The following is a 23401-nucleotide window of genomic DNA, read 5'->3' on the forward strand; positions in this document are numbered from 1 at the left end:
ACGCTATTAAGATTGGATTTTGTGTCCCCGTCCGCCCTATGTCAAATGTGTACGGACCATGGATTTTGGTGCATTCAAGGACACAGTAACCGAACAAACCAATATTAATTACTGTCTGTAGATATTGATAATAGTGATATGGGCCTTTGTTTTATCTAAAGATATCATAAGTTTTATGTTTTTTATGTAATTGGAACGGCCGTTCTAATGGAAAGTGGGTTTGTGCGTTGACATACCTGAGGACTAAGGTGTTATGCCTCTATATCCTGTAATTTCACTGGCATGTATCACCCTTCGAACTGTACACAGTGGGGACAGACTGGATGTGTCGATAAACTATATAGTTTTCGTTCAGTAACTATTACTGCCTGCAATTTCATCGTCAGTGTCCTGACGATGAAATTGCGGGCAGTATATTATTATAAATAAAGTTGATTATTCTTATAGATATGAATTGATAAAAAAAAATCTCAGTACAATTTACATACCATCATTTAGTCTCAATATAAGTATAGCTTGTGTTATGAGTACTAGACAACTAATATAAATGCATAGTTAATTTTTTTGTACATAAATATATAGAAAACATCTAGCCCGATACAAAAAATCATACTCATGAATACAAATGTTTGTGCCTTGCGAGGAATCCAACTTGCAACCATCGGATGTAAGGTGAGATATACCGCTAGACCACCAAAGCCGTCAAGTATTATTAGGTCCATAGATATCTAAAATATTATCATAAATGTGTTATAATAACATCGTCCGCTATAAAATAAATATCAAATAATCTTCTTCAAGCATAAACGCATAAATATGCGTTTATGATAACACGGCCACAAATCTTAGGCTCGCATTAGCGTAGTCAAATATTTAGACAGGTAGCGAGCGAGCGCGCCAGTGCCCGAAGAAAGCAAAACGTTGTTGCTACGAAGCAGATGATAGCTCACAATACACACTAATCGTTATAAACTGCCTCATTCACTTCGTTCACACAAATGGCGATACGAGAGCGAAATTTACAGAATTCTATTTTTGTATTCGCCGGCTTATAAATAGGCATTTGTTCCAAATATAGAAGGAACAATCAGGGAAAGTTATTTAATGAACTTCGCTATTAATGGCAAGAATATGAATGTTTTATAATCTAAGCTAAAATTAATATTACGGACTTGTTTAAGGAAATACTTTATGAAAAAACTATAACAGTTATAAACATAGACGAAGATAAGTATATTTAACATAAAATAAAATATATTTATTATATACAAAGAGAGTAGAGTTTAATTCAATCGAAATATTGTAATTGGTCTAAAGCTGATTGGACTTATCGTTGTCTACATTTAGGTCAGAATATTTCTAACATGTTTAGTGATATATGCATAAATGAAATATTTCGACGGTAACCATTTCCAATGATTTTAATTACCTAGGCTTGATAACATGTACAGTATCTTTACATATAGTGGATTTTGAAATAAATAACACGGTACATAAGACATATCTACAGAATTTATATTATGGATATAAGGTAATTGAAAAGTTTTTTGTATCATAAGAATGGCAATGCTAGAGTATCCATCATTACACTGTCAACAAATACAAATATACGTACTCATGTATATAATATGTATTTTGTATTGTACGAGGATTGAATAGGTAACAATCGAAAGGTGTGGTATAACAATCAAATGGTGCAAACAATTGTTGTGTCAAGCTCGAGAAATTTATTATTATGATTTATTCAGCGTGTTGGTAATACTTACTTAAAACGTTAGCATTCATTATACAAGTAGATGAAGAACTGCAGTCTCGAGGGGAAAGAACAGGAAGCAACGCTGTCCGGAAACTTACTTCAGAAAGAATAATAGGACGAGCAGCAAATTAAGTTACCAGTCTTGGCGCACTCTCTTGGCGTAATAAAAAATGACAAGAAAGTTTCTCAGATAGAGTTTTATAGATTTCTTTCCAAATATACCTCGTAATATCTTTTGTAATGCAGTACACTATTAAACTTGGATATATTTAAAATACATTCCAATGGCGTTTAAATACACAATAAGTTTTAATATGTAATACATGTTTGACTTACTAGCCGGGAATAATTCATAATGATTTGACTATATGATTTTTACAAAGTTTTTGTTTAAAAATGTGTATTGTCACTGCATTGTTGATACACCGTAGTCTTAAGTCACATTTCATATATTAAATAGTATTGTATTACGTAAATGTAGGACATATACCTACACCGTAATATTTTTTGATGTTTCAAGAGCCATTAAAGCCGTTATCAAAACAACTAAAAGTCCGGCAAAGTAATATAACATACAGTTCAGTCAACATTTTACAACCTAACCATAATTTATTTACGACTGAAAAGTACATATGCCTATTTCGTATAATATGTGGCTTCCACGTGTAATCCCGATTTGTTGAGCCATTTTACGAGCTATCAGCATTTCAACCTCGAGTTTTCGAGCGCAACTATACAATCATAGTTGCGCTCACTGATATGTATAAAGAAAGGTGAAAATTTTATATGTGAATTTAATGGACTTGATACTAAAATGATTTGTCTTTTAAACTACAAAACTATGTATTTATACTGTTTTTATTATCTTAATATTTCAGGTCATCATATTATCTATTAGTTTATATATATATCTATTAGTTTCTGAAAAAAATTAGTAGTTATATCCAGAATAATAAAAAAAATTTAGACGTATTATTTATTTGTTTTAGGCTAGGCCCATACTATAAATTACGTTACGAGTTAAGGGTCCTGAATTTTAAAGACAATGGAATGACAATGGGTTACATATCATATATTTATGCTATGCTATGATAAATTAACATTTTTGTTTTTTTTTGTCCACAGGGAGATTCTCCGTTCGGGAAATCCGAAGCTTATATAAAACTTGAACAGCTCGGTGAGGGTTCCTACGCCACAGTGTATAAAGGTTATAGCAAGTAAGTAATTCAAATAATTGTAGTACTACCGTGCTTTAAAATTATTTATAGTATTAAGTTATGATAAACAGCTAGAGACACTGAATTGTTGACGCCGTGTTGAATGAAACATTTGGATCTGTCCACCATATACATATATTATATTCCCTCGGTATATTTAAATTCAACTCTTGGTAGCAAGGGAGCCTACTGCCGTCTCTCGGATTAATTTTTGGGTTGTTCCTTCACCGAAGAATCGAATCAGAAATGTAAATTTACAAATTTTTGTTTTGGTGTCGACCAAATTTGAGATCACGACTTTTGTGCAATCGTAATAATTAACCACGAGGAGTAGATTATTACTAGTTATGGGTTAGTAGTTACAATTATACTTAGAGTATCTATCAATATTTTTTTCCTAATGATATGACTACTATCCTGAGTTATAGATTATGAAAGGCGTAATAACTTATGTATTACTATTGTTTGTTAATCGTATAAAATCACAGCACAATCTCTTACTTTGACCGTTTAAATTAAGATAACAGTATCACATGTGTTAATCCAGGATGCGGTCCATCCTCATTCCGCAATTAATACAAATCCATTCAAACGTTTAAGCATGACTGCGTGAAAAAAATATATGTCTCATTTATTGTATTGAAATTCAATTTTTCTGTTATTATCTAGTAACTAATAAATATGAGTTAGAGATATATTTTAATGAAGTGTAGTAAGAAAATGATAAACATACAAACATCACACATTTTTAAAAATTATTGATATTTTGCATACAAACTATACAGCTGGACTAAGTGTATGAAATTTCCAATTTTGTAAATTTAAAATTGATTAATGCAAAATAGTTTGATTTTAGTTATAAATTCTTCTTCATAGTTTATCATTCTTGCATATTTAAATTTTAAATGTATTCTTAAAATATATTTTGAATAACGTTTATGAAATCTTAGGACTTTTAGAAATAGAAATACTCTAAAAGTTCAGTACGTATGTCAAAAGAGGTCATTTGGTAATAAATCAAGTGAATATATATGAATTTCGTAAAAGGATTTTTCTGTTTCGAATTCCCTAAATGTATTAGGAGCTCAAAGTAGAATAAATTGAACATTTTATTAAGTTTGACATAAAAGTTATGTATATTAAATAAATTTAAAATACATTTAAATTCAATATTTTACATTAAAGATTTTAGAATAGAAAAATATAACATACAGTATACTGTTTTAAATTAGACGCGGTCATTATTTATACGTCTAATTAGTCAAAATTACGGGATCTTACCACATTTTATATTTATTTATTGAGTTCCCGATATTTCGGCAGTGTTTCAACCGCCATGATCACGGGTAAACTGATTGCAGCGGGTAAATGGAATTTTCCAAAACTTAATAAATAAATATAAAACGTGGTAAGATCCCGTGATTTTTATTAATTATACATATAACATACAGTAGTAACATAAACTGTATGTATTATGTTATAGATTTAGAAACAATTTAAAATTGACAGTCTCCTGTTTATTGAAGTAAATTTTAGAACAGGATAAAATATTATATGACGTAATAAAGTTTTACCATAATTGTAAAATCCGGATTTTACTAGTGCATCAGAAGTATCGACCCCTTTGTCACTCGAATCCATTTACAGTTTCCTTGACGTCACTCGATATGTAAAGCGTGCTCTTACCCTACTTTGTACCAGCTGAAAGTCTAGTTCATGCCTTCTCGACTCTCTAAAATATTAAAGTTTCATGAAAATAATACCGTTGCTGTATATTTTATTGCATATAACTAGATTTCTTTTGACTATAAAGTATACATTTATTTATGAATTATGCAGTGAACTTGTTGCGATTCTTTCCGACATTATGAAACCCTATGTAAATTAAATAATTAACGCCGATCTCGAGATTTTCTTATTATGTTAATTTTGTCCCGTTTTAATGTTCATATTCTGGGCAGTAACCAAACAAATCAAGTCATAAGAATTGGTATAACCGCTTTTGAGTTATAAATAGCATAACCAACTCATGTTTATTATATTTATATAGAGATTCTCTTAAGTGCTTAGGTTATAATATATTATTCCGTCTGAATTTGATATGTTAATGTTTAAGTAGATAATTAATCCCCAATTAGACCTTTATGACCGTAATTAAAAACTTTTCTAGTTATTAAAATGGCCAATATATTTAGCTATTAAAAGTACCAAAAGACAATATTGTAATATGTACCGTGTTAGCCAATGTAAAAATAACACACATAATGTAAAAAAAACAATACAACAGTATATTATATATTATACCTATTCCATAAGCTAATAATCATGAACTGCACCGCTAAGATACAATGAACATTTGAATCCTTGTTATCTCACATACGTTGTCATTAATGAGGACCAAAGTCCCGTGCCTCCTTATCCTATAATATCACCGCCATATCTGACCCATTAACGAAACACAGGTTTATTATATGCTCCTTGTTGCAGTATAAATGGGTAAGATAGAGGTATTTACGCAGATGTCTATCTATATACAAAGTATTCTTTCGTAGAAATTGTAAATTGCTTGCGAATGCAGCGGAGCAATAAAATAATGTTCTCGCCCATAGATTAGCTAGTTTGCATTAAAAAAATTCTTTACAAAAGAAAGGAATATTACACTTTAACGTACCTTTGAATAACTTCGTTATACTAGGTCAAACTTATATATTAATATTAGAGGTAAATCGTAGCAATGTTAAAGCAAGACCGGGTCAAGTGGTTGAAGTCAAACGAAACATGCCGAGTACATTGCTTCTGAATATTGAATAAGTGCTTAGCGTACTGCTTCGCCCGTAATGAGCGTGTTCAACTTGCCAAATTGTTCTATTCATGAGCAGTAAAAGTTAGGCCACTATAAGGGTTACCAACTTTAATATAATGTCACTTTTAATGAGTGTTAACTTTCTAAGTTATGAAACTTCTTACTGACAAGAAGCCCATCTATTTTTGGCTGCCGGAAAGAGTACATGAAGCAATAAGTTAAGGCTTGTAATGTTTATATGCATATTGTAATGCGTTGTTTTGTTACTTGCAAGTATTTGTGTATATCGGTTCGTTACATTTTCCGACCTAACCAACTGAATGGATATTAATGAAATTTACCATGAAGATAGATCATATCTTGAGAACGGAAATTTAAATAGCATATCGAGCAACCATGAAAAAGTTCATCATTTAATAAAATAATAATACAGTAATCATACTGTTAATCTTCGTGGTGTCTGTGTTCATTATTTTCAAGAGATGTATATATGTATAAGAACACGAGTTTAATTAGTTTACAAATACTTGGTAGTAAGTAATTAATATTTAGCGAGACTAAAGGCAGGCTGAACGTAAAAGTTACTGCCTGCATAGTCCTCTACAACGTTAGCTAACTCTTGTGAAATGGAATTTGTCAGTGTTGCCAACTCGGTATTAGGTTTACTAACTAACCTAATTATGGAAACCGCTAGATTAGTTTTAGAAATTGAAAAGCAGAATCGTTAAATAAAATTTCATGAGGATCGACTTTGATGTAATTGCATAATTACAATTACTTAACTTTGTACCATACCACCATCTACTTCTTCCTTAGCCCATTTATTTGGGTCGGCGTAATGTTGGTAGTCACCTCGTTATGTTTTCTTGCCATATCATCTTTCACACAGTCCATCCATCTCTTTTTCGGCATTCTTCTGCTCTTTTTACCATCCACATTCACATGTAATACTTTCTGTAAAATATTCCCTTAACTTTGTCCGTAGGTATATAAAATTCTAGAAACATTTAAATAATTGTACAACTAGTTGTTATTTTTTTTCAATACTTAACAAAACATTATTTCTCTAACATGTTCTATGAAAATTCAATTTGTTTTGAGTTGTGGAATAGATTTTTGAATAGGAGTTAAATTAATAATCATTGGATAGAAATAATGGTATAATGGTTAAGAATAGTCTAAATGACTTAAGTCGGCAACGCTGGAATTTTACGCGTATGTTAATCTACATCTTATAATACATAATGAAAGTTAATGAGGTTAGAGAAAATATTTAACGCACTGTTTGTTCAGACTCTACAAAGACTATAAATTTTCATTTTCATAAGTTTATGCTACTTAATAGGTTTATGCTTAAGCTATGCATATAATACTCTTGAAAAATATATTAATTAGCAATTTATCTTGTAATCCAGAGACTATTGTTAGCTTTCGCAATCTTTGCCTTCAACATTAGGTATAGGATATTGGCATGCGACGTGACAGGAAAGTGATTAAACTGTTCTTTTAAAAACAACTGGGCATATGCTTACGTATACGTACGTGTATCACCACTGTGAAAAAATAAATAATAGTCATAAGTCATAAGAGAAAAGCAACGGATATTGTGAGACAGGACAAAATAATGTCTTTGTCTTTTTTACTTTTTGATTTACACATTTTACATATTCATATATATATATATATATATATATATATAGGCATGTCAAATGTTATCTGGAGAGATATATGACGATTTCGGTGGTCAATCGGTTTAGTACACTGCTTTACTTCCGATGGTCGCGGGTTCGATTTCTTGCACGGTACAAACATTTGTATTATTATTTATATCGGTCTGGATAATTTCTATATAAGTGTGTCTGGATATATCTATTTACGAAAAAATAAGTATTCGTATCAGTTATATTGTAACGGTTATATCCGTCGGTTGTATTTACAATCCAAATCATGATTGGCGCATAAAAACGTATAGCCATGGTACTTATATAATATATTAAAACATAGTAATCAGTAAATAATACAAAACACAATGAGTAACAACCAGGTGCAGTGATATATGAAAAATAGTAGTACATTATTCTAATGACATTATTGGTAAATCCATTTTTAAACAACCTAACATTAATAACCTTAACCTAACACCTTAACAGTAATAATGTTATATGACAAAGAACTTCAGACTACATATCTGTAAACGTGACTCTCTGGTATTTACATAGCAGCACTATATATGTCACACGTGATGGATGATAGGGTCGACAAAGTAGTATAGTAGAATAGCTTTGTTCATAAAGCGGCGGTCATTGCTAATCCAGTACCAATTGAGTTTCTTCTCTACTGAAGTAGTAAGTAGCCGAACTGGACGGTAAAAATTAAGACGTACATAGATAAAATAAAAAATAAAAATAATTTGGACTTTGCGTTTGAACTCATCAAATCATGTTAGCGATTACATAATTAACACATAAAAGTAAGAAATACTATTAAATTATACGTTGATATACTTTCTTTAACACATTGGAAAAAAGAAGTATTCATTATTTTATAGGCATACAGCTCGGCAGTACCCGCGTGATAATTTGTATTCCCGTGGGAATTTCGGAAATACTTTCACAAAGTAATATAGGTTAGGCGTATTAGAAATTTCAAGTTTTTTTTTTACAAAGCCTATCTTAGCTCTTACCTAGCCATCCATACTCTATACATGTTACATAAGGAATCTTGAATGAAGACAAATTGATATAATCATGACTTTATTTTGCAACGTTATATTTTTATTAACAAGTTAATCTCTTTTACAGTTTAACACAGCAAGTAGTAGCTTTGAAAGAGATCAGACTGCAAGAGGACGAGGGTGCGCCATTCACAGCGATCAGGGAAGCGTCGTTACTCAAAGAGTTGAAGCACGCCAATATAGTCACACTGCACGACATTGTGCACACGCGGGAAACGCTTACCTTCGTGTTTGAATTCGTGGTAAGTTAGCAAGCTACGTATATCAGACAGCAAGGGCTATTTTTTTTGTAACTGTAGTAGCAAGTAGTGGTGGACCGACGATCTGGTCAATATCGCTGGAAACCTTTGGTTGCGAGCAGCACAGGACCAATCGTCGTGAAAATTTTTAGATTTGAAACCTTTGTTTAGCAGTGAACATCTTCCGGGTTGAAATGATGATGATGATGAAGTAGCAAACAACGTGATGGTTCACCTGACAGAAAGTGGTAGTAGTATACATGAAAAACCGCAAACATCACGTCATTAAGTGACGCTGTACACTTAATGCGTTGTCTTTTTTTATATTAAGGTATCATGCGTCGTTAGGGTACCGGTAATTTCACTTGCCATATTTATAGCCTTTAAATCAGAACACAACTTATAAAGCGAGCTGATCAGAGGAAAGGGATTGTTTAGTAGTGTAGATTGTTAGTATTAACTATCTACACTACTAACAATTCCTTCCAGTAATGGGTCTATTATTACTAATAGCCCCATTACTAACAATGTGTCTGGTTGACCTCCATGCGGTCCTGGAAACCATCGTGATAGATTCCTGGAGAATTTACCACGATGGTCTACCTGACCTCATGCTCATCTTATCATTGTCCATCGTAAACCGTAAGCGCAGGCAGAGTATCGTTCCATTGTCATCAATTTAAAAAAAAGCAAGCTGGTTTGTGGCAGAAATAGATAAGAAAAAGGGTACACACACGGACTCATTAAAAAGTTGTGCATTAAAATTTCTTAGTAATCTGCTGCTGACTTGCAGATTTAAATGCTAAAACGCTATTCTGCTTATACCTATTATAAATGTGAAAAAGTATACATTTTAATTATTATAAATAATGCTTTCAAACAGCTGAGAGCTGTTTAATAAATAGTATGAGGTCGTATACACATAAGAGCATATCTTGTTTATACGACTTGCACGTTATGAGCTTCATCTTGAATGTTGCGAATTTATAACGAGTAAAAATAAATGTGTCTGTAATATTTATAAATGGAAATAAACTTTCGATGCAACGTTTTAAATACGGTTTACTGTTATGTAAAAGTAATTTAAAACATTGAAGTATCGGTAATATCCGTAGATATTAAAATTAAACTACCGTGGTGTTGTTTATATAAACAAGCTAAATTGTGTCCAAAAGCAAGAATTTTTATAGTGACAGAACAGAGATAAGTAGATATAATTTGCAAAACTCCACTAAGAAGTATTAATTATCTATTATTTAATACAAAAAAATATACGAAACATTAAGTTCGTTTTCATGAACGGCAAAGCTTGAAAAGTATCACGGATATCTTCATGTGTATTATGATATTTCACGGATATCATAAAACTGTTTCGGTGTTTATGTATACAACGATAGTTAGCACTTTCATTTAGGCGTGTGGTCGACTTGTTTGCTTTTACAGTTTCTTTTTTCTGTAACAATGTATATAAATCTAAACTTGTGAATATTTCCATTTGCAAATATTCAACATCACTGTGTTTACTTGATTCAATCAGATATTTGCTTACCGACCAGTCGGCTGTTATTACATAGAGAGCTGATGCATTATCATATTATTGTGTTGGAGTTGATAAATTTGCTTACACCACTTAAGTGTATGTTTTACCACAATGATTCACTGTGGCAATGTTTGCACAGGACACAGACCTATCACAATACATGGAGAGGCATTCGGGCGGGCTCAATCATCACAACGTAAGGCTATTCATGTTCCAGTTATTGCGCGGATTGTCGTACTGTCATCGGAGAAGAGTCTTACACAGGTAACTACTAAATAACTATACGATTTACTTATAAGTATTAAAGTTACAGAAATTGTATTAAAAAAAAATTTTGTGTCGTGATTAGAGATTAAAATTGTGATTTAGGCAATAATTGATATTTGTGTTAGTCTTTGGGATAAACTCGGAAAGCCTTTATATCTACTATTTTTTTAAAATTGATATATACTGTACGTGTGTTTTATTCGTAATAAACAGTACATAAAATAAACGAATAACTGGATTAAAAAGTACGTATGTTATGATCGCCCAAATACTTAAATCAATCATATATTATTAATTAATCCATGATTGATTTAAGTATTTAGGTAAAATAAAGTGTTTGAGCTTAATATTATTACTGATTTTTTAAAATATTATAGGTATTGTTTAATAAATATGCAAAGTAAAAAAATCAGAAAGTTTTCTTTACATAGTCAAATATGAATGTTGTAATTTAAAATTTTATACTGTCAATATTCTCTCATATAGATTAGAGACAATATGGCGTTTTAGGGTAACAGAGCGAGCACACCGTTCATAAATAAGTTATGAGACCAGCGAGTGGCCCTCCACTGCTTCACTCTCGGGGCGCATTCAAGCTCGGCCGCCCCGTAACTAATGAAACAAGCGCTGATAAATTAAGCTATCTCCGTTGGCTCTCGGTGAAATGAAAGCCTATATATTTTTTATATCTTATAAAAGGAAAATTTTTCTATTACGGTGCTTGTATAATACAATGAGATATTCTCACCTCTAGCTTTGTTAATAAAAAGAATATATATAGGTGGTATAAAACGAGACGAATTTTTCAAAGGGAATTTTACACAATGTACTTAGGTGTTTAGTTCTCACTATTGCGTAATATTTTTGGAATTATTATATAATAAAATAAAACCTACATAATCAGAACTTTGCGTGGTTGTCAAGTTAGTATAATATGTATTGAGTTTAATTAGATTATAACAGCAGACGTAAAAATTTAGAGTTATGTTTACTTTAATAACAAAAACAAATTGGTGTAAGAACTTTATAGGCAGCTAAAATGACAGTGTTATTGTAATTAAGTTCAGAAAGCCTCTTATATTTATATCTTGCATAGCATCATCCACTGCCATGATACGTCTCTTGCGTAATTAAAACTCGTACCAATTTCCAAGAATCTAAACATACCTCTTCCTTATTTACTATGTTTCATTGACGACATGCTCGGGCATTTTTTTATTTTTTATAAATATCATTATATTTATAATATGGGTAAGTTAACAAAACCAAAATCTAATAAAAAAATAACCGTTCATGTTATTTTATTTGATCTCTACAATATACAAACGTCATGTATTCTTTTATTTTTGCGTTTTTACTATTTTTGTCGATTTCTGGAGGGATTAACTCGTATCAACACGAACTGACAAAAAACTCCATTGTTAATTTTTTAATACAACTAAAGTAATATTTTCGTACTAACATTCATTTATTCATAATTTAAGAGCTACGCTCTTGTCGGTGGAGCTCTTACCACTTTCCGCGATCTTCCATCATGTTCTCTAATTCTTGATACGTCACGACTCCCATTTTACTAATATTACAACTGTGAATATTTGTAAAGACATTTGGATATTTACTATTCGCTCAACAAAGAATAAAAAACGAAATTGATGACGTATGGTGTTATTATAATTCACGCAGGCAAAGCTTGCAAATATATATATGTATATTTGTGTTATTGATAGTTATTGTTTCTTCAACAGGGACGTGAAGCCACAGAATCTACTAATAAGCTCGCACGGAGAACTGAAACTGGCCGACTTTGGACTAGCCAGGGCCAAGTCGGTGCCAAGCCACACGTATTCACACGAAGTTGTCACACTGTGGTATAGACCTCCAGGTTAGTGGTATTTTTCCTTTTTTTTTCAAGTAGGCCAGTAGATTATGCAACTAAAAAATATATTATTTTTTCAGTTAACTATTTTTATTGTTCAAACATTGTTACGATGCTCAATTGCATTCCCGAAGTATTAACTACTTTGTTCTTTTAGTTCAGATAAGTGGATTCTTCGGAGAAATATAAGTAGATACAAAAGTTTCTTTCGTAAAACTATTGTCAGAAATGGAGTACCTATTAAAGAGTCATTTTTAAAGACGATAAAGAATATCCAGGGATTGCGGACTCTTTCAATTTTATCTAAGTACTGATATATTTATAGAAATCGGATGCTTACAGTCGTATACAGAACCATTCGATTCAATGGTTACTCAATTTTATTGTCGATTAATCGATTAAAGTTATTCGAATGTAATAGTAAATTTATTACATTTGAATGATCGTTAAATATATTTTTGCTTCGCCACTACGTATGTACTCCGAAAGCGAGTTATTAACACTTCGATAATAAGGGTCAAGCAGCTCGTTATTGCCTATGGGGGAAATATGTGTGAAAACTCATTATATTGCTGTGTTATGTTGCTGTTTATAGTTCGTGACTAAAATACATAATTCTTACACCAATAACAACATATTTTTTAACAGCTATTTATTTTCATTATACTTAATCAAAGACCATAACTACATTTATTCAAAACATTTGTGAGACATTGTACATTTGAGATTTAGGTATAGATACTTACAAGCATATACGAGTATTGGCTATAATTACATTATATAGCCTTATAACTCTCACTTACTAGTAGACTATCACGGTTTCGCTCGGGTACTTATAACTTTATTATGAGTTTGGTATATCATAATCACAGATAACATAATATTACATACAGATACCCCATCCCATACAAGAAAATGGTTCCTTCCTAACTCGGGCTATTCTTCGGGCTATTTTATTTCGCCACCGTAGCCGCTAGATGTCGCTAGATCTGAAGCAGTTCGGATTACTAGTGGGTGCTTAGTAACAAAGCATGAAAATAGATGGCAGTCAATTCAGTCTACATGACATCTGTTTTGCAAAGATATGTATATAATAGATATGTAGGTAACTGTATCGTGTACCTCATTAGGGACGATTCAAGATTCAATGTAAATGTGTAGGTATAATATCGTTAGCCGACACTCTGCAGATATGGCTTATGTGCCAATGTATATACCTATTATGTTATGGTTTATTTTACATTCCATGCCTATTTTTTTGATATGTTGTAACGCGTCTGCGCTATACGTATAGCCTGATTTTGATACGTTTATACTCGTACGTATCAAAATCGGGCTATACGACTTTTTATTTCAATCGTTATATGTATGAGACTGATTTTAGCTACAATTAATTTACTGGTATATACCTCATGTATTTTACGATGTACCCCTCTTTTACCTAATAAGAATTCCGCTATATCTTATATATAAATTTTGTATCACAGTGTTAGTTGCCATATTTCTCCCACATTTTGATGAAATTTGATATGTATACTTGCCAGGTCTGAGGTAGGGTTGTTATCTATTTTTTATACCCCTAAGTCATAGGGGTGGCCTACCCCGAAAAAATATTTTTTTGTATTATGGACAATTTTTTATTTATTTATTAAGTTTACATTGAAAATACATACACGCCTAAATTTTCACCCGTCTTTCACCAACCCCTATTTTTAATAGCGATATTCTTACAAATATTATAAATGCTAAAGTAACTCAGTCTGTCTGTTTGTCTCGCTTTCACGCCAAAACTACTGAACTGATTTAATTGAAATTTGGTAGACAGATAATGTAGACCCTGAGAAAGGCTACTTTTTAATGCGAAAAAGTATTGAAAGGGGAAATCAAAGGCTATATGAGGATATCGTAATTTTTAAAGTCAGATCTTGTAAGATTAAGTGAACAGGGTCGGTCTAGGTTTTTCATTATTAGAAATGTGTAACGGGGTAACACGTTATTTAGTGCGAAATTGTGTATATTACAATAAAATTTAACGAGAAAATATTATAATGATGTCACTGGGACACTCATTGCCTTACTACTATATCGTCCGTTAGTCGCGAACTTTCTGGAAACACGAGAGGCGCGCTCCTATTGGTCGGTCGGCGCGGTTACCGCGCGTAGATGAGTAGATGAGGTAGACGAGTCTCACGGCGCCGCAGCGTAAGTACTTACTATACATAGGTACGTAGTATACATATGGGTGTTACAAATGTTTTTATTACGAGTAATATTACTCTGTTATCTAAGCAAGTAATGTGTGCTTATTTTGAACTTGATAACATTCTGAATTACTCGTATATCTTTCAATATCTTTAGCGGTATAAAACAGGTTATGTACTACTACTAGTATTGTTATTGAGGGATAAAGTTGATGAACAAAAATAAAACAGTATTCGTATTAAAAATATATTCATCTAATATTTTTGGCATTATTTTTAAGTTTCTTCCAAATACAAGGGGTCTGACATAGGGTGTTATGTACCTACATTAAAAGATACTTTTTGAAATGTATGAAATGTATGTACCTACATAAAAAGTTCATTTTTGAAATGTATAAAATGTATGAAAGAAATGTATGTACCTACATTAAAAGATAATTTTTGACATGTATGAAATGTATGTACCTACATAAAAAGTTCATTATTGAAATGTATGAAAGAAATGTATGTATGTACCTACATTAGAAGATAATTTTTGACATGTATGAAATGTATGTACCTACATTAAAATATAATTTTTTAAATGTATGAGATGTATGAAAGAAATGTATGTACCTACATAAAAAGTTCATTTTTGAAATGTATGAAAGAAATGTATGTACCTACATTAAAAGATAATTTTTGACATGTATGAAATGTATGAAAGAAATGTATGTACCTACATTAAAATATAATTTTTGAAATGTATGCACCGTACAATAACAATACACGTTAAACATCATACCACAGAGTCATACGCAAGTTAAAAACAAACTGCTATGATATTAATGAGAAAGGAAAATCAACTTTATGGTATTCGAGTTAGGGTCGATTTCTCTCTTTTTTTTAATACTATTTTAATCTTACCAGTTGCCAGTATTCGAAGACAGCTACGATTCGTACTCGATATTTTAAATTATTATGTAATCGATTTTTTAGTACAAATGTAAATAACCAACGACACTAATAATGTACTACTATATTCCGTTCTTTGAAACGGAACACTGCTATAATACAAAATAATGAAAATTTACTGTTCACAACGACTCATTAAAAGCATCATCGAATAATGCGCTGTAATAAAATCCTGTTATCGATTATTAAAAAAAATCGATAATACATGTATTTATTTTTAATATGACAACACTTCATACATAAGTATTATTGGAAATAGTATTACTTGCTTGTTCGGCTATTTTTAATTTACTTAAAAATTTTTTATATGTTTAATTTACAATAATAATATATTAAGTGCTTATTATTGGAAAATATAAAAAAGACATTTAATTAGGCCGATACAAATGACGACAATGCCATCTATGAAAGCATTTTGAAAACATTGAGCCCCATATTAGCACTGATTAAAGTGTAATTAAGTACTGGAAAATAACAAAATGAGTAAATATATGAAAATTACTTTTCTAAACGCATTATTTAATTTTAACATGTATATATAACTTTTTAAAAATTGATTAAACATTTTTGAAAACACAGTTTTGTTTTTTAAAACGTTTGCAAAACTATGAAGAATTCCATCGATACCAATCACGCCATCTATATGCAACTTTTAGCAATAATAATGGCTACTTCCTCATTGAGTGCCACTGATCATAATACATAGTTTATATTACTCTGGAATAACGTTTGCTGGAAGTTTAGTTTCTTCATAACGGACTCTGCACTCTGCTCTCTCTTTATAATATTACTAACTACCCACACAGGCTTAGTACGGGTGTACATGTCTTATACATATAAGCCTTTCTCTTGAATCACTCTATCTACAGCTACAACAGCATTAAAATCCGTTGTGTAGTTTAAAAGATGTAATCTAACAGACAGCGGAAGGGACTTCACTTTATACTATTTAAAGATTAAAATTAATATAATTAAAGAAATGCAGAGCCACAGTTTCTTCCCACTTCTTCTTAATTGAATCTGTATACTAAACTGGGCGGTAGAACATTTTTTTTATAGAATTTTATAATTTTGTAAAATTTTGTAGAATCAAATTTTACATCTATAAGCGGCTAAAATGTCCTACATTAATAAATGATTTATATTTTGTTTTTGATATTAGAAAAACCAGATCAATATTACAAACCAGACAAATAGATAAAACTTTTTCATAATGCCCAATCTATTCTAATCTATTAAATTGATCTAAAATAAAATGCATTGTTATTTTTGATAATCTAATCGTATCTACAACAACAAGCTTTTTAATTTTTAATGTAAGCTAATAATAAAAATTTGTCACATTGTCCATACAGATGTGTTGTTAGGCAGCACAGAGTACTCGACGTCACTGGACATGTGGGGCGTAGGGTGCATATTCGTCGAGATGTTGTGCGGGGTGCCCACCTTCCCCGGTGTAAGGGATACGCACGACCAGCTCGACAAAATATTCAAGGTGAGATATTATGATTAACTAACTACTACCAACCATTCGTTTGCTTTTTTTTCAGGCACCATATAACATATATCCAACCTTGTTATATTTTAATACATTAATTAAGAAATACATTTAATAGAATGTCGGCCTCGGTGTTCTAGCGGTTTAGCACGCCGCCTTACTTCCAATAGTCGCGGGTTCGATTCCTCGCACGCTTTGTTTGTATCGGTTTGGGTGTCTTCTATGTGTTTATTTACGAAAAAAATACAAGATATATGTATGTTACGAAAATAGTGACATAGGTAAGTCGTTTCTACAATAACAATCAACAGATGATTAATAAATGACGACTATAGTCTATAAAATGTATGAATAAAACCATAGTCCTCATGATATAATTTACCTTCACTTTAAATTTCATAAGAATCCATTCATCCGTAGTAATTCATTAGTAGTGAAAATGTAACAAAAAGATACATTTTCTAATTTATAATATTAGTATGAATTTTTATGGAATGACGACAAACGTTATAGAAGATAGATGCAATTGTTTGATGTCTGCCAGAACAAAAAAAATTTATTAAAATTAATAAGTAGCTTGTGAGAATAAGTCCATACAGTTTTATATTTAAACTAGGGTTATTAGAGAGTTAGCGTTTTATGAAGAAAGAGGTAAAATTGCAAGAGAAGAATAAATATTTGCTTCCGTTGCTACGCGTATTTTCGCGCATAGCACATGTTGTTTATGTGAAAAAATTGTTATTCATGCAAATGTCGACTCGATGTTTATAAAACACAGTTTATTTTCTTTATTTCAATGCAATATGCGCTCAAAACTCTCCAACACGCGTAATTTCGCGCCGTTTGATGTATTGTACATTAACTTGCAGCGTATAAATTGTAGGTCACTTTAGTATTTATAAATAGTAACATTACATATAGTTTTAGTAATATAATATATGTATATATATAAATTTTCAACCTTTCAATTAAATTCGCGTAAACACACACATACCTGAATTGACGTAGTCGACTTCGTTTGGTACAGCATGCACCATAACATAATAATCAGACTACAGCATGGGGTTTTTCATTAAGGGGTGTCACGTAAGAAACTTTAAGGTTTCTTTACCATTAAGGTTTCTTACTTGACACCCCTGGTGTTTCTGGCCCCCATAGGCTACGGTAACCATCAGATGGGCCATATGCCTATGATTTGCCACCTACATAGTATAAAGAAATGTTCCCAAATTGCTTACAGCAGAAGTATACAGTTCTGTTAATATATTACTTCTACATTAGTACACACACTGAAATAAATTTCCTTATCGCAATAAACGGTCACAATCGGCTCAAAGCACCGCGGCACCCTCTTTAACAAAAAATGCCGGGGCGATCATCGTGGATTGAGATATCTGTATATCGGCATGGGGTAAGATTGCTACTGCAAAAGGGGCATTAAAGAACTTGAATGCGATGAAACGATTCATTAATAAATTTATTTGCTCATGTCTGATTATAATATCTAAGTTTCACGAGTAAACTTACTTTCATTGTAGTTACTTGGCAAGTTGAATTTTGACGTGAAATCGGATTCCAATCAAATATATTTAATAAAATAAAATAATTCTTTATATTGATTTATTAACAATAGTAATAGTAAATATTCATCCCAGTAAAACAACACGAAAAGCCGCAACACTGAATACCTGTCGCATTACAATAAAATTTTTGACTTCCTCAATAATAACACGTTCACATAGCATAACCTCTTCCACGCTTGGCTAAGGCCCGTGTGGGTGAGTATCACATTTTAAACAAGAAAACAAACATAAAATAATAATAATAACCCTGGACAATTTGCACAGCATCATACGGACTCAAGCTAAGCAGAGCTTATGTTATCAGTACTAGACAACTTATAGAAATACTTGGATACATTTTCGTTTGTAAACATACATAATAATAATAATAAAAACAACAGATACAAACGATCTTACTCATTAATGAAAATGTTTGGATTTATGTATGTTAGTCTGGTATTTATAATATGGACCTAGTAGCTTGAAATAAATAAAATAAATGTTTCAACGTGCGAGGAATCGAATCCGCGACCATCGGATGTAAAGCGAAGTACTAAATAGCGGTTTACAACAAACGAGGCGGCCATGATATAAACGATATTATAGATTTCACCGAAGTGAACTAAATTTCAATTCTATCATGAAATTGTTAATCAGTTTCATGATAAGATTGAAATTTAGTTCTCTCTATTACGAAATTGGTTTCAAGAAATTATATCGTATGCTGTATAAAACTAGTTTCCTTATGTAAATTTGAGTTTATCTTAAATGGGATAGTTGCCTACCATATATTACATTATAAATAACATACATATGTAGATATACAAGAACGTATTGTACCTGCATTATTATTATATTTCTACTGGTTGATACGCGCTTTGTCTGCATCACACTTACTTGACATTATCATTATATTTCGCCCAATTTACTTAATATATTTTACTTAATAAATTATTGCCTATATATTATTCTGATGACAAACATCTATTCATCTATCCATACTCACAAACTTTCGCATTTATACACGTACTAGATGTGCCTGCGGTTTCACACGCATGAAATTCATAGGCTATGTGTTATTTTGAGTCTAAAACTTTACAATAATATAAGCTATATTATTATTAATTATCATTAAAATCCAATCAGTTGATGTAATTGTGATTGCTTGAAATGTACCAAACATCTATCCATTCATACTCACTAACGTTTATAATATTAGTTAGAATCTTGGTAGAGATACGATGTTAGGTATGAACATACATATATTCACCCCCACCGTCTACAGGTGGTCGGAACACCGACGGAAGAAAGTTGGTCAGGCGTGAGCCGCCTCCCGGGGTTACGGACACACGTGTCCCGATGGGGCTCGTGCCCGGCTCGCCCACTAGGCTCGGCGTTCCCGAGGCTAAGAGACGGTGGCCGGGATGCTGAACGGCTAGCCGCCTCGTTGTTACAACCTGACCCGTGCCGCCGGCTATCCGCCGACCGGGCGTTACACCACGTGTACTTCGCACCACTGCCACCGCGGCTCCGAGAGCTGCCTGATGGTGAGTTTTTTTTATTATAGGTTCACCTGATTGACCTAAATTTTTTCTAAAGTAACTGTGTGATGAAGTCGAAAATGTCTTTTACCTTTCGCTTTAATTTATTTTTCTTTTTGTTGATATGTTATTATTGAATATTTCCATGCACCCAGGAATTCTTAATTTCGACAAAATGCTATATTGTTTATAATTAATAAATAAACAATGACTAGAACAAAAACGAATCCTTAGAAACTCAGAGATTCGTAATTATAGAACGGTTTTCCTTTTGTAACTGCCGAAAAAAGGAATATATCCTCACTATTTCAGACATCATGTTTATATGAAAAGTAACAGAGATATAGAATTATTATGTCATAACATATCGCGCGTTAAATTTAGTAGCGGGGAATAGAAATTGTTCTCTTACATTTTATGTAAGAAGGAGGTTATTCATACGGCCACCATTTAATAGCTAAACAGTAATATATTAAATAAAGTAATAGCTAAAGAATATAAGCAATATGTTTTCATTGTTGCAGAGGTGTCAATATTCACAGTGGAAGGCGTTTGCATGCACCCGGAAACGCGACACGCCGCCATCAAGTGAGCGACCCACCGACGCACATACCTTAGTTGAATATATTACAATTCGTTTGTCTGCATTCGCAGCTCGCCGGTCAGTCGCACCGATCAACTAGTCGGTCGTATCGACCAACCCACTGATCGTCTCGACCAATCACGTGGTCGCCCTGATAAATCAACTGATCGAAGTGACCAAGGTCGTAATGTCCAACCAGCTGGTCGATACGATCAATTTGCTGATCACGTAGATCTAATCCATGGTCGCGCTGATCATAAGGTAGTACCGACCGATAACACTCTGTGTACAGAGAGCGAGCTTTATCCGATAGTTATAATAGTATGTTTCAATTCCTATAGTTTTAATGTATTGAAATCTGGTTGACTCGTTTTGGTGGACCAAAATTTCGTGATAGTTCTCTCGTCTAGTTTAAAATTTTTCGAACGGGCATCGAATGCCAGCGACAGTATTCGTTTTATTTCTATACCTTATTATTTGTCCATCCGTCGATTGCTATGTCGACACGATAATTAAGCGCTTGCTAGCTTCTAACGGAATATCCATCCATATAATTCAATTATTCTATGGTGACAAGGTAAACTGATAGGTATCGAGTGTACGAATTATATATGTATAAATATATAACAGAGCAGTGTGCCATGTATATCTATAATTGAGAAGAGTATGACGTGTTATTTTAAAAGATTTTTATGCTGGATATATTATGCTCATAATTTGGTAAAAATGTTGAAGATGTTTATTTATATTTATTAAGGGATAATTGTCGACGATGTTAACTCTAATGCAGTCTTATGAAAATATACGGTTTATGAAGCACTTAACTACGAGCCTGTGAATACCGATATTAATTTTGCGTTTCGATTTATTAACGGCGTATACACGAGCGGCAGCAGGCTCGTAGTATGGTGCTACCAATTCATGGAATTCACCTCAATCTTATGCACACATTCCTTCCACGGTGCTCAAATAGTAATGTTAGGGTGGCGAGGAGATGTGTGGGCAGTATATATTGCTAGTACCTAAAAGCACACGCCGCTATAGCTTCTCACATAGCGACACGCATTATAATACAAGATCCCACTACACTATTATCACGTTCGTTAGATTTTTTTTCAAATCAGTATTCATTATCCAAACAAAAATCTGAAGCTAACTTATATATTATATGGTAAGATGCATTTTTTCGTTATTATATAAAAAGGTTAATTATTGAAAGGCAACGACTAGATTACTCGCATATATAAATAATTTAATAGTCAATTATACAGATGCATATTCTTGTATTATTTATAATATTATCAATATAAATTTCATATTGTATTTTCATAAAAAAATCTCATGAACATAGTAAACGCGTAATGGGATCTTAGCCTATTAGCAGTTGTTAGCTACAGCATCGGCTGTTTCCAGTGATACAAGCGAATTGACAGGAGAAATATTACCAAAATTTATTTAATAACGTCTATCAGATCTCAAATATATAAAGTGTGGGACCGTCCTACTGTAAATTGTATCGTGATAGGAAATTCGATTCGAGAACTATAATAAAATTTAATTCTTCGTGGCTGTATGAGAGAAGCGTAGATTAGATGGGAGTAGATTCCGTCTAGACTAAAACACTAGTGAAATTAATCAGTTTAGACGAATTTTAGTGGTCCCTCACAATGTAAGTTTAGGAGTGCATTGTAATGTAGCGTCCGGCGCATTGGCAACTTGTATAGAGAATATATTCCCTCTTTTAACTCGTTTAGTGTAATTCCCCTATTACTAGTAAATGTCTGTGATTCGAACATAGTGTTAGGTCCAATCGAAACGTAAACACCAATTTGTGCCAACGATTAAAATAGTAGATTAACTAAAACAAAAATTGTAGTATTTCATTATATTCAGTAATAAATAGACATATCTTTCAATCTTTTGCAATATCTTGTACTATTTATGGCAATATAGTAAAATCTAAAATTGAATCCCTTTCACTTTGTAGTACGATTGTGCTCTCGATATTCTATTCTGAAAATAACCGCTCCCGAAATATATTTACTTTCCAATTCCAATGTGTAGCGAAACCTCTGAAATAGATCACAGTAAAAGCAGAATGCTGGCTGATAGCATTTAGTAATAAATTCTCAATTCACGTTGAATCTTTTCAACTTGCTTTTCAAGCTGCTTTGAGTGGTTTATGTAAGTACAAGATGTCATATTACGTCTAACTTATCGCAATTTGGAACTTACTGCCACTATGCAATGTAGGATTTTGATAAGACAAAAATATGAATTATTAGGTAAAGTCGAGTTGTCAGTGTGCGCGGAGAATACTAGTGAGTGTAGATCTACTTAGTGTAGTAAAGCGTGTACCGAGCTTTAGATACGTTCATGTAACGAGAGCGGCATTGGACGATGCGAAGTTACGGAAATAATAGGTATAAGGGTGCGCGTACACGGGTAATTGAATTGCACATACCTGGGCAGTATTCGTAATTACATCACAACTGTATCAAGGTATATACTGCGGTACTAAGTTATTTGTTGCTAGTTTAAATTTTTAAGCAATAATTGCCCGACAATAGTTGCTCAATAAATTAAGTACACCATATTGCTAAGTAATGGTACGTTGGTCTATCTAGCAA

At 32.3% G+C, this 23401-nt stretch overlaps 1 protein-coding gene across 3 annotated transcripts in view; it reads left to right on the forward strand.

The window, feature by feature from the left end:
* Positions 1-23191, forward strand: part of LOC131848002 (cyclin-dependent kinase 14) — a 90722-nt gene extending 67531 nt beyond the window's left edge. For all 3 annotated transcript variants that reach the window (XM_059197736.1, XM_059197738.1, XM_059197737.1), the window contains exons 5-11: positions 2882-2973; positions 8578-8752; positions 10429-10553; positions 12302-12438; positions 16943-17082; positions 19933-20194; positions 20713-23191. In XM_059197736.1, the coding sequence (XP_059053719.1) occupies positions 2882-2973; positions 8578-8752; positions 10429-10553; positions 12302-12438; positions 16943-17082; positions 19933-20194; positions 20713-20780 (999 nt within the window). In that variant the 3' untranslated portion in view covers positions 20781-23191. The remainder of the gene's footprint in view (positions 1-2881; positions 2974-8577; positions 8753-10428; positions 10554-12301; positions 12439-16942; positions 17083-19932; positions 20195-20712) is intronic.
* The last annotated feature ends 210 nt before the right edge of the window (positions 23192-23401 follow it).

The sequence above is a fragment of the Achroia grisella genome, unplaced genomic scaffold, assembly GCF_030625045.1.
Source record: "Achroia grisella isolate CSIRO2021 unplaced genomic scaffold, CSIRO_AGI_Agris_v1 utg546, whole genome shotgun sequence".
Classification (NCBI taxonomy): Eukaryota; Metazoa; Arthropoda; class Insecta; order Lepidoptera; family Pyralidae; genus Achroia; species Achroia grisella.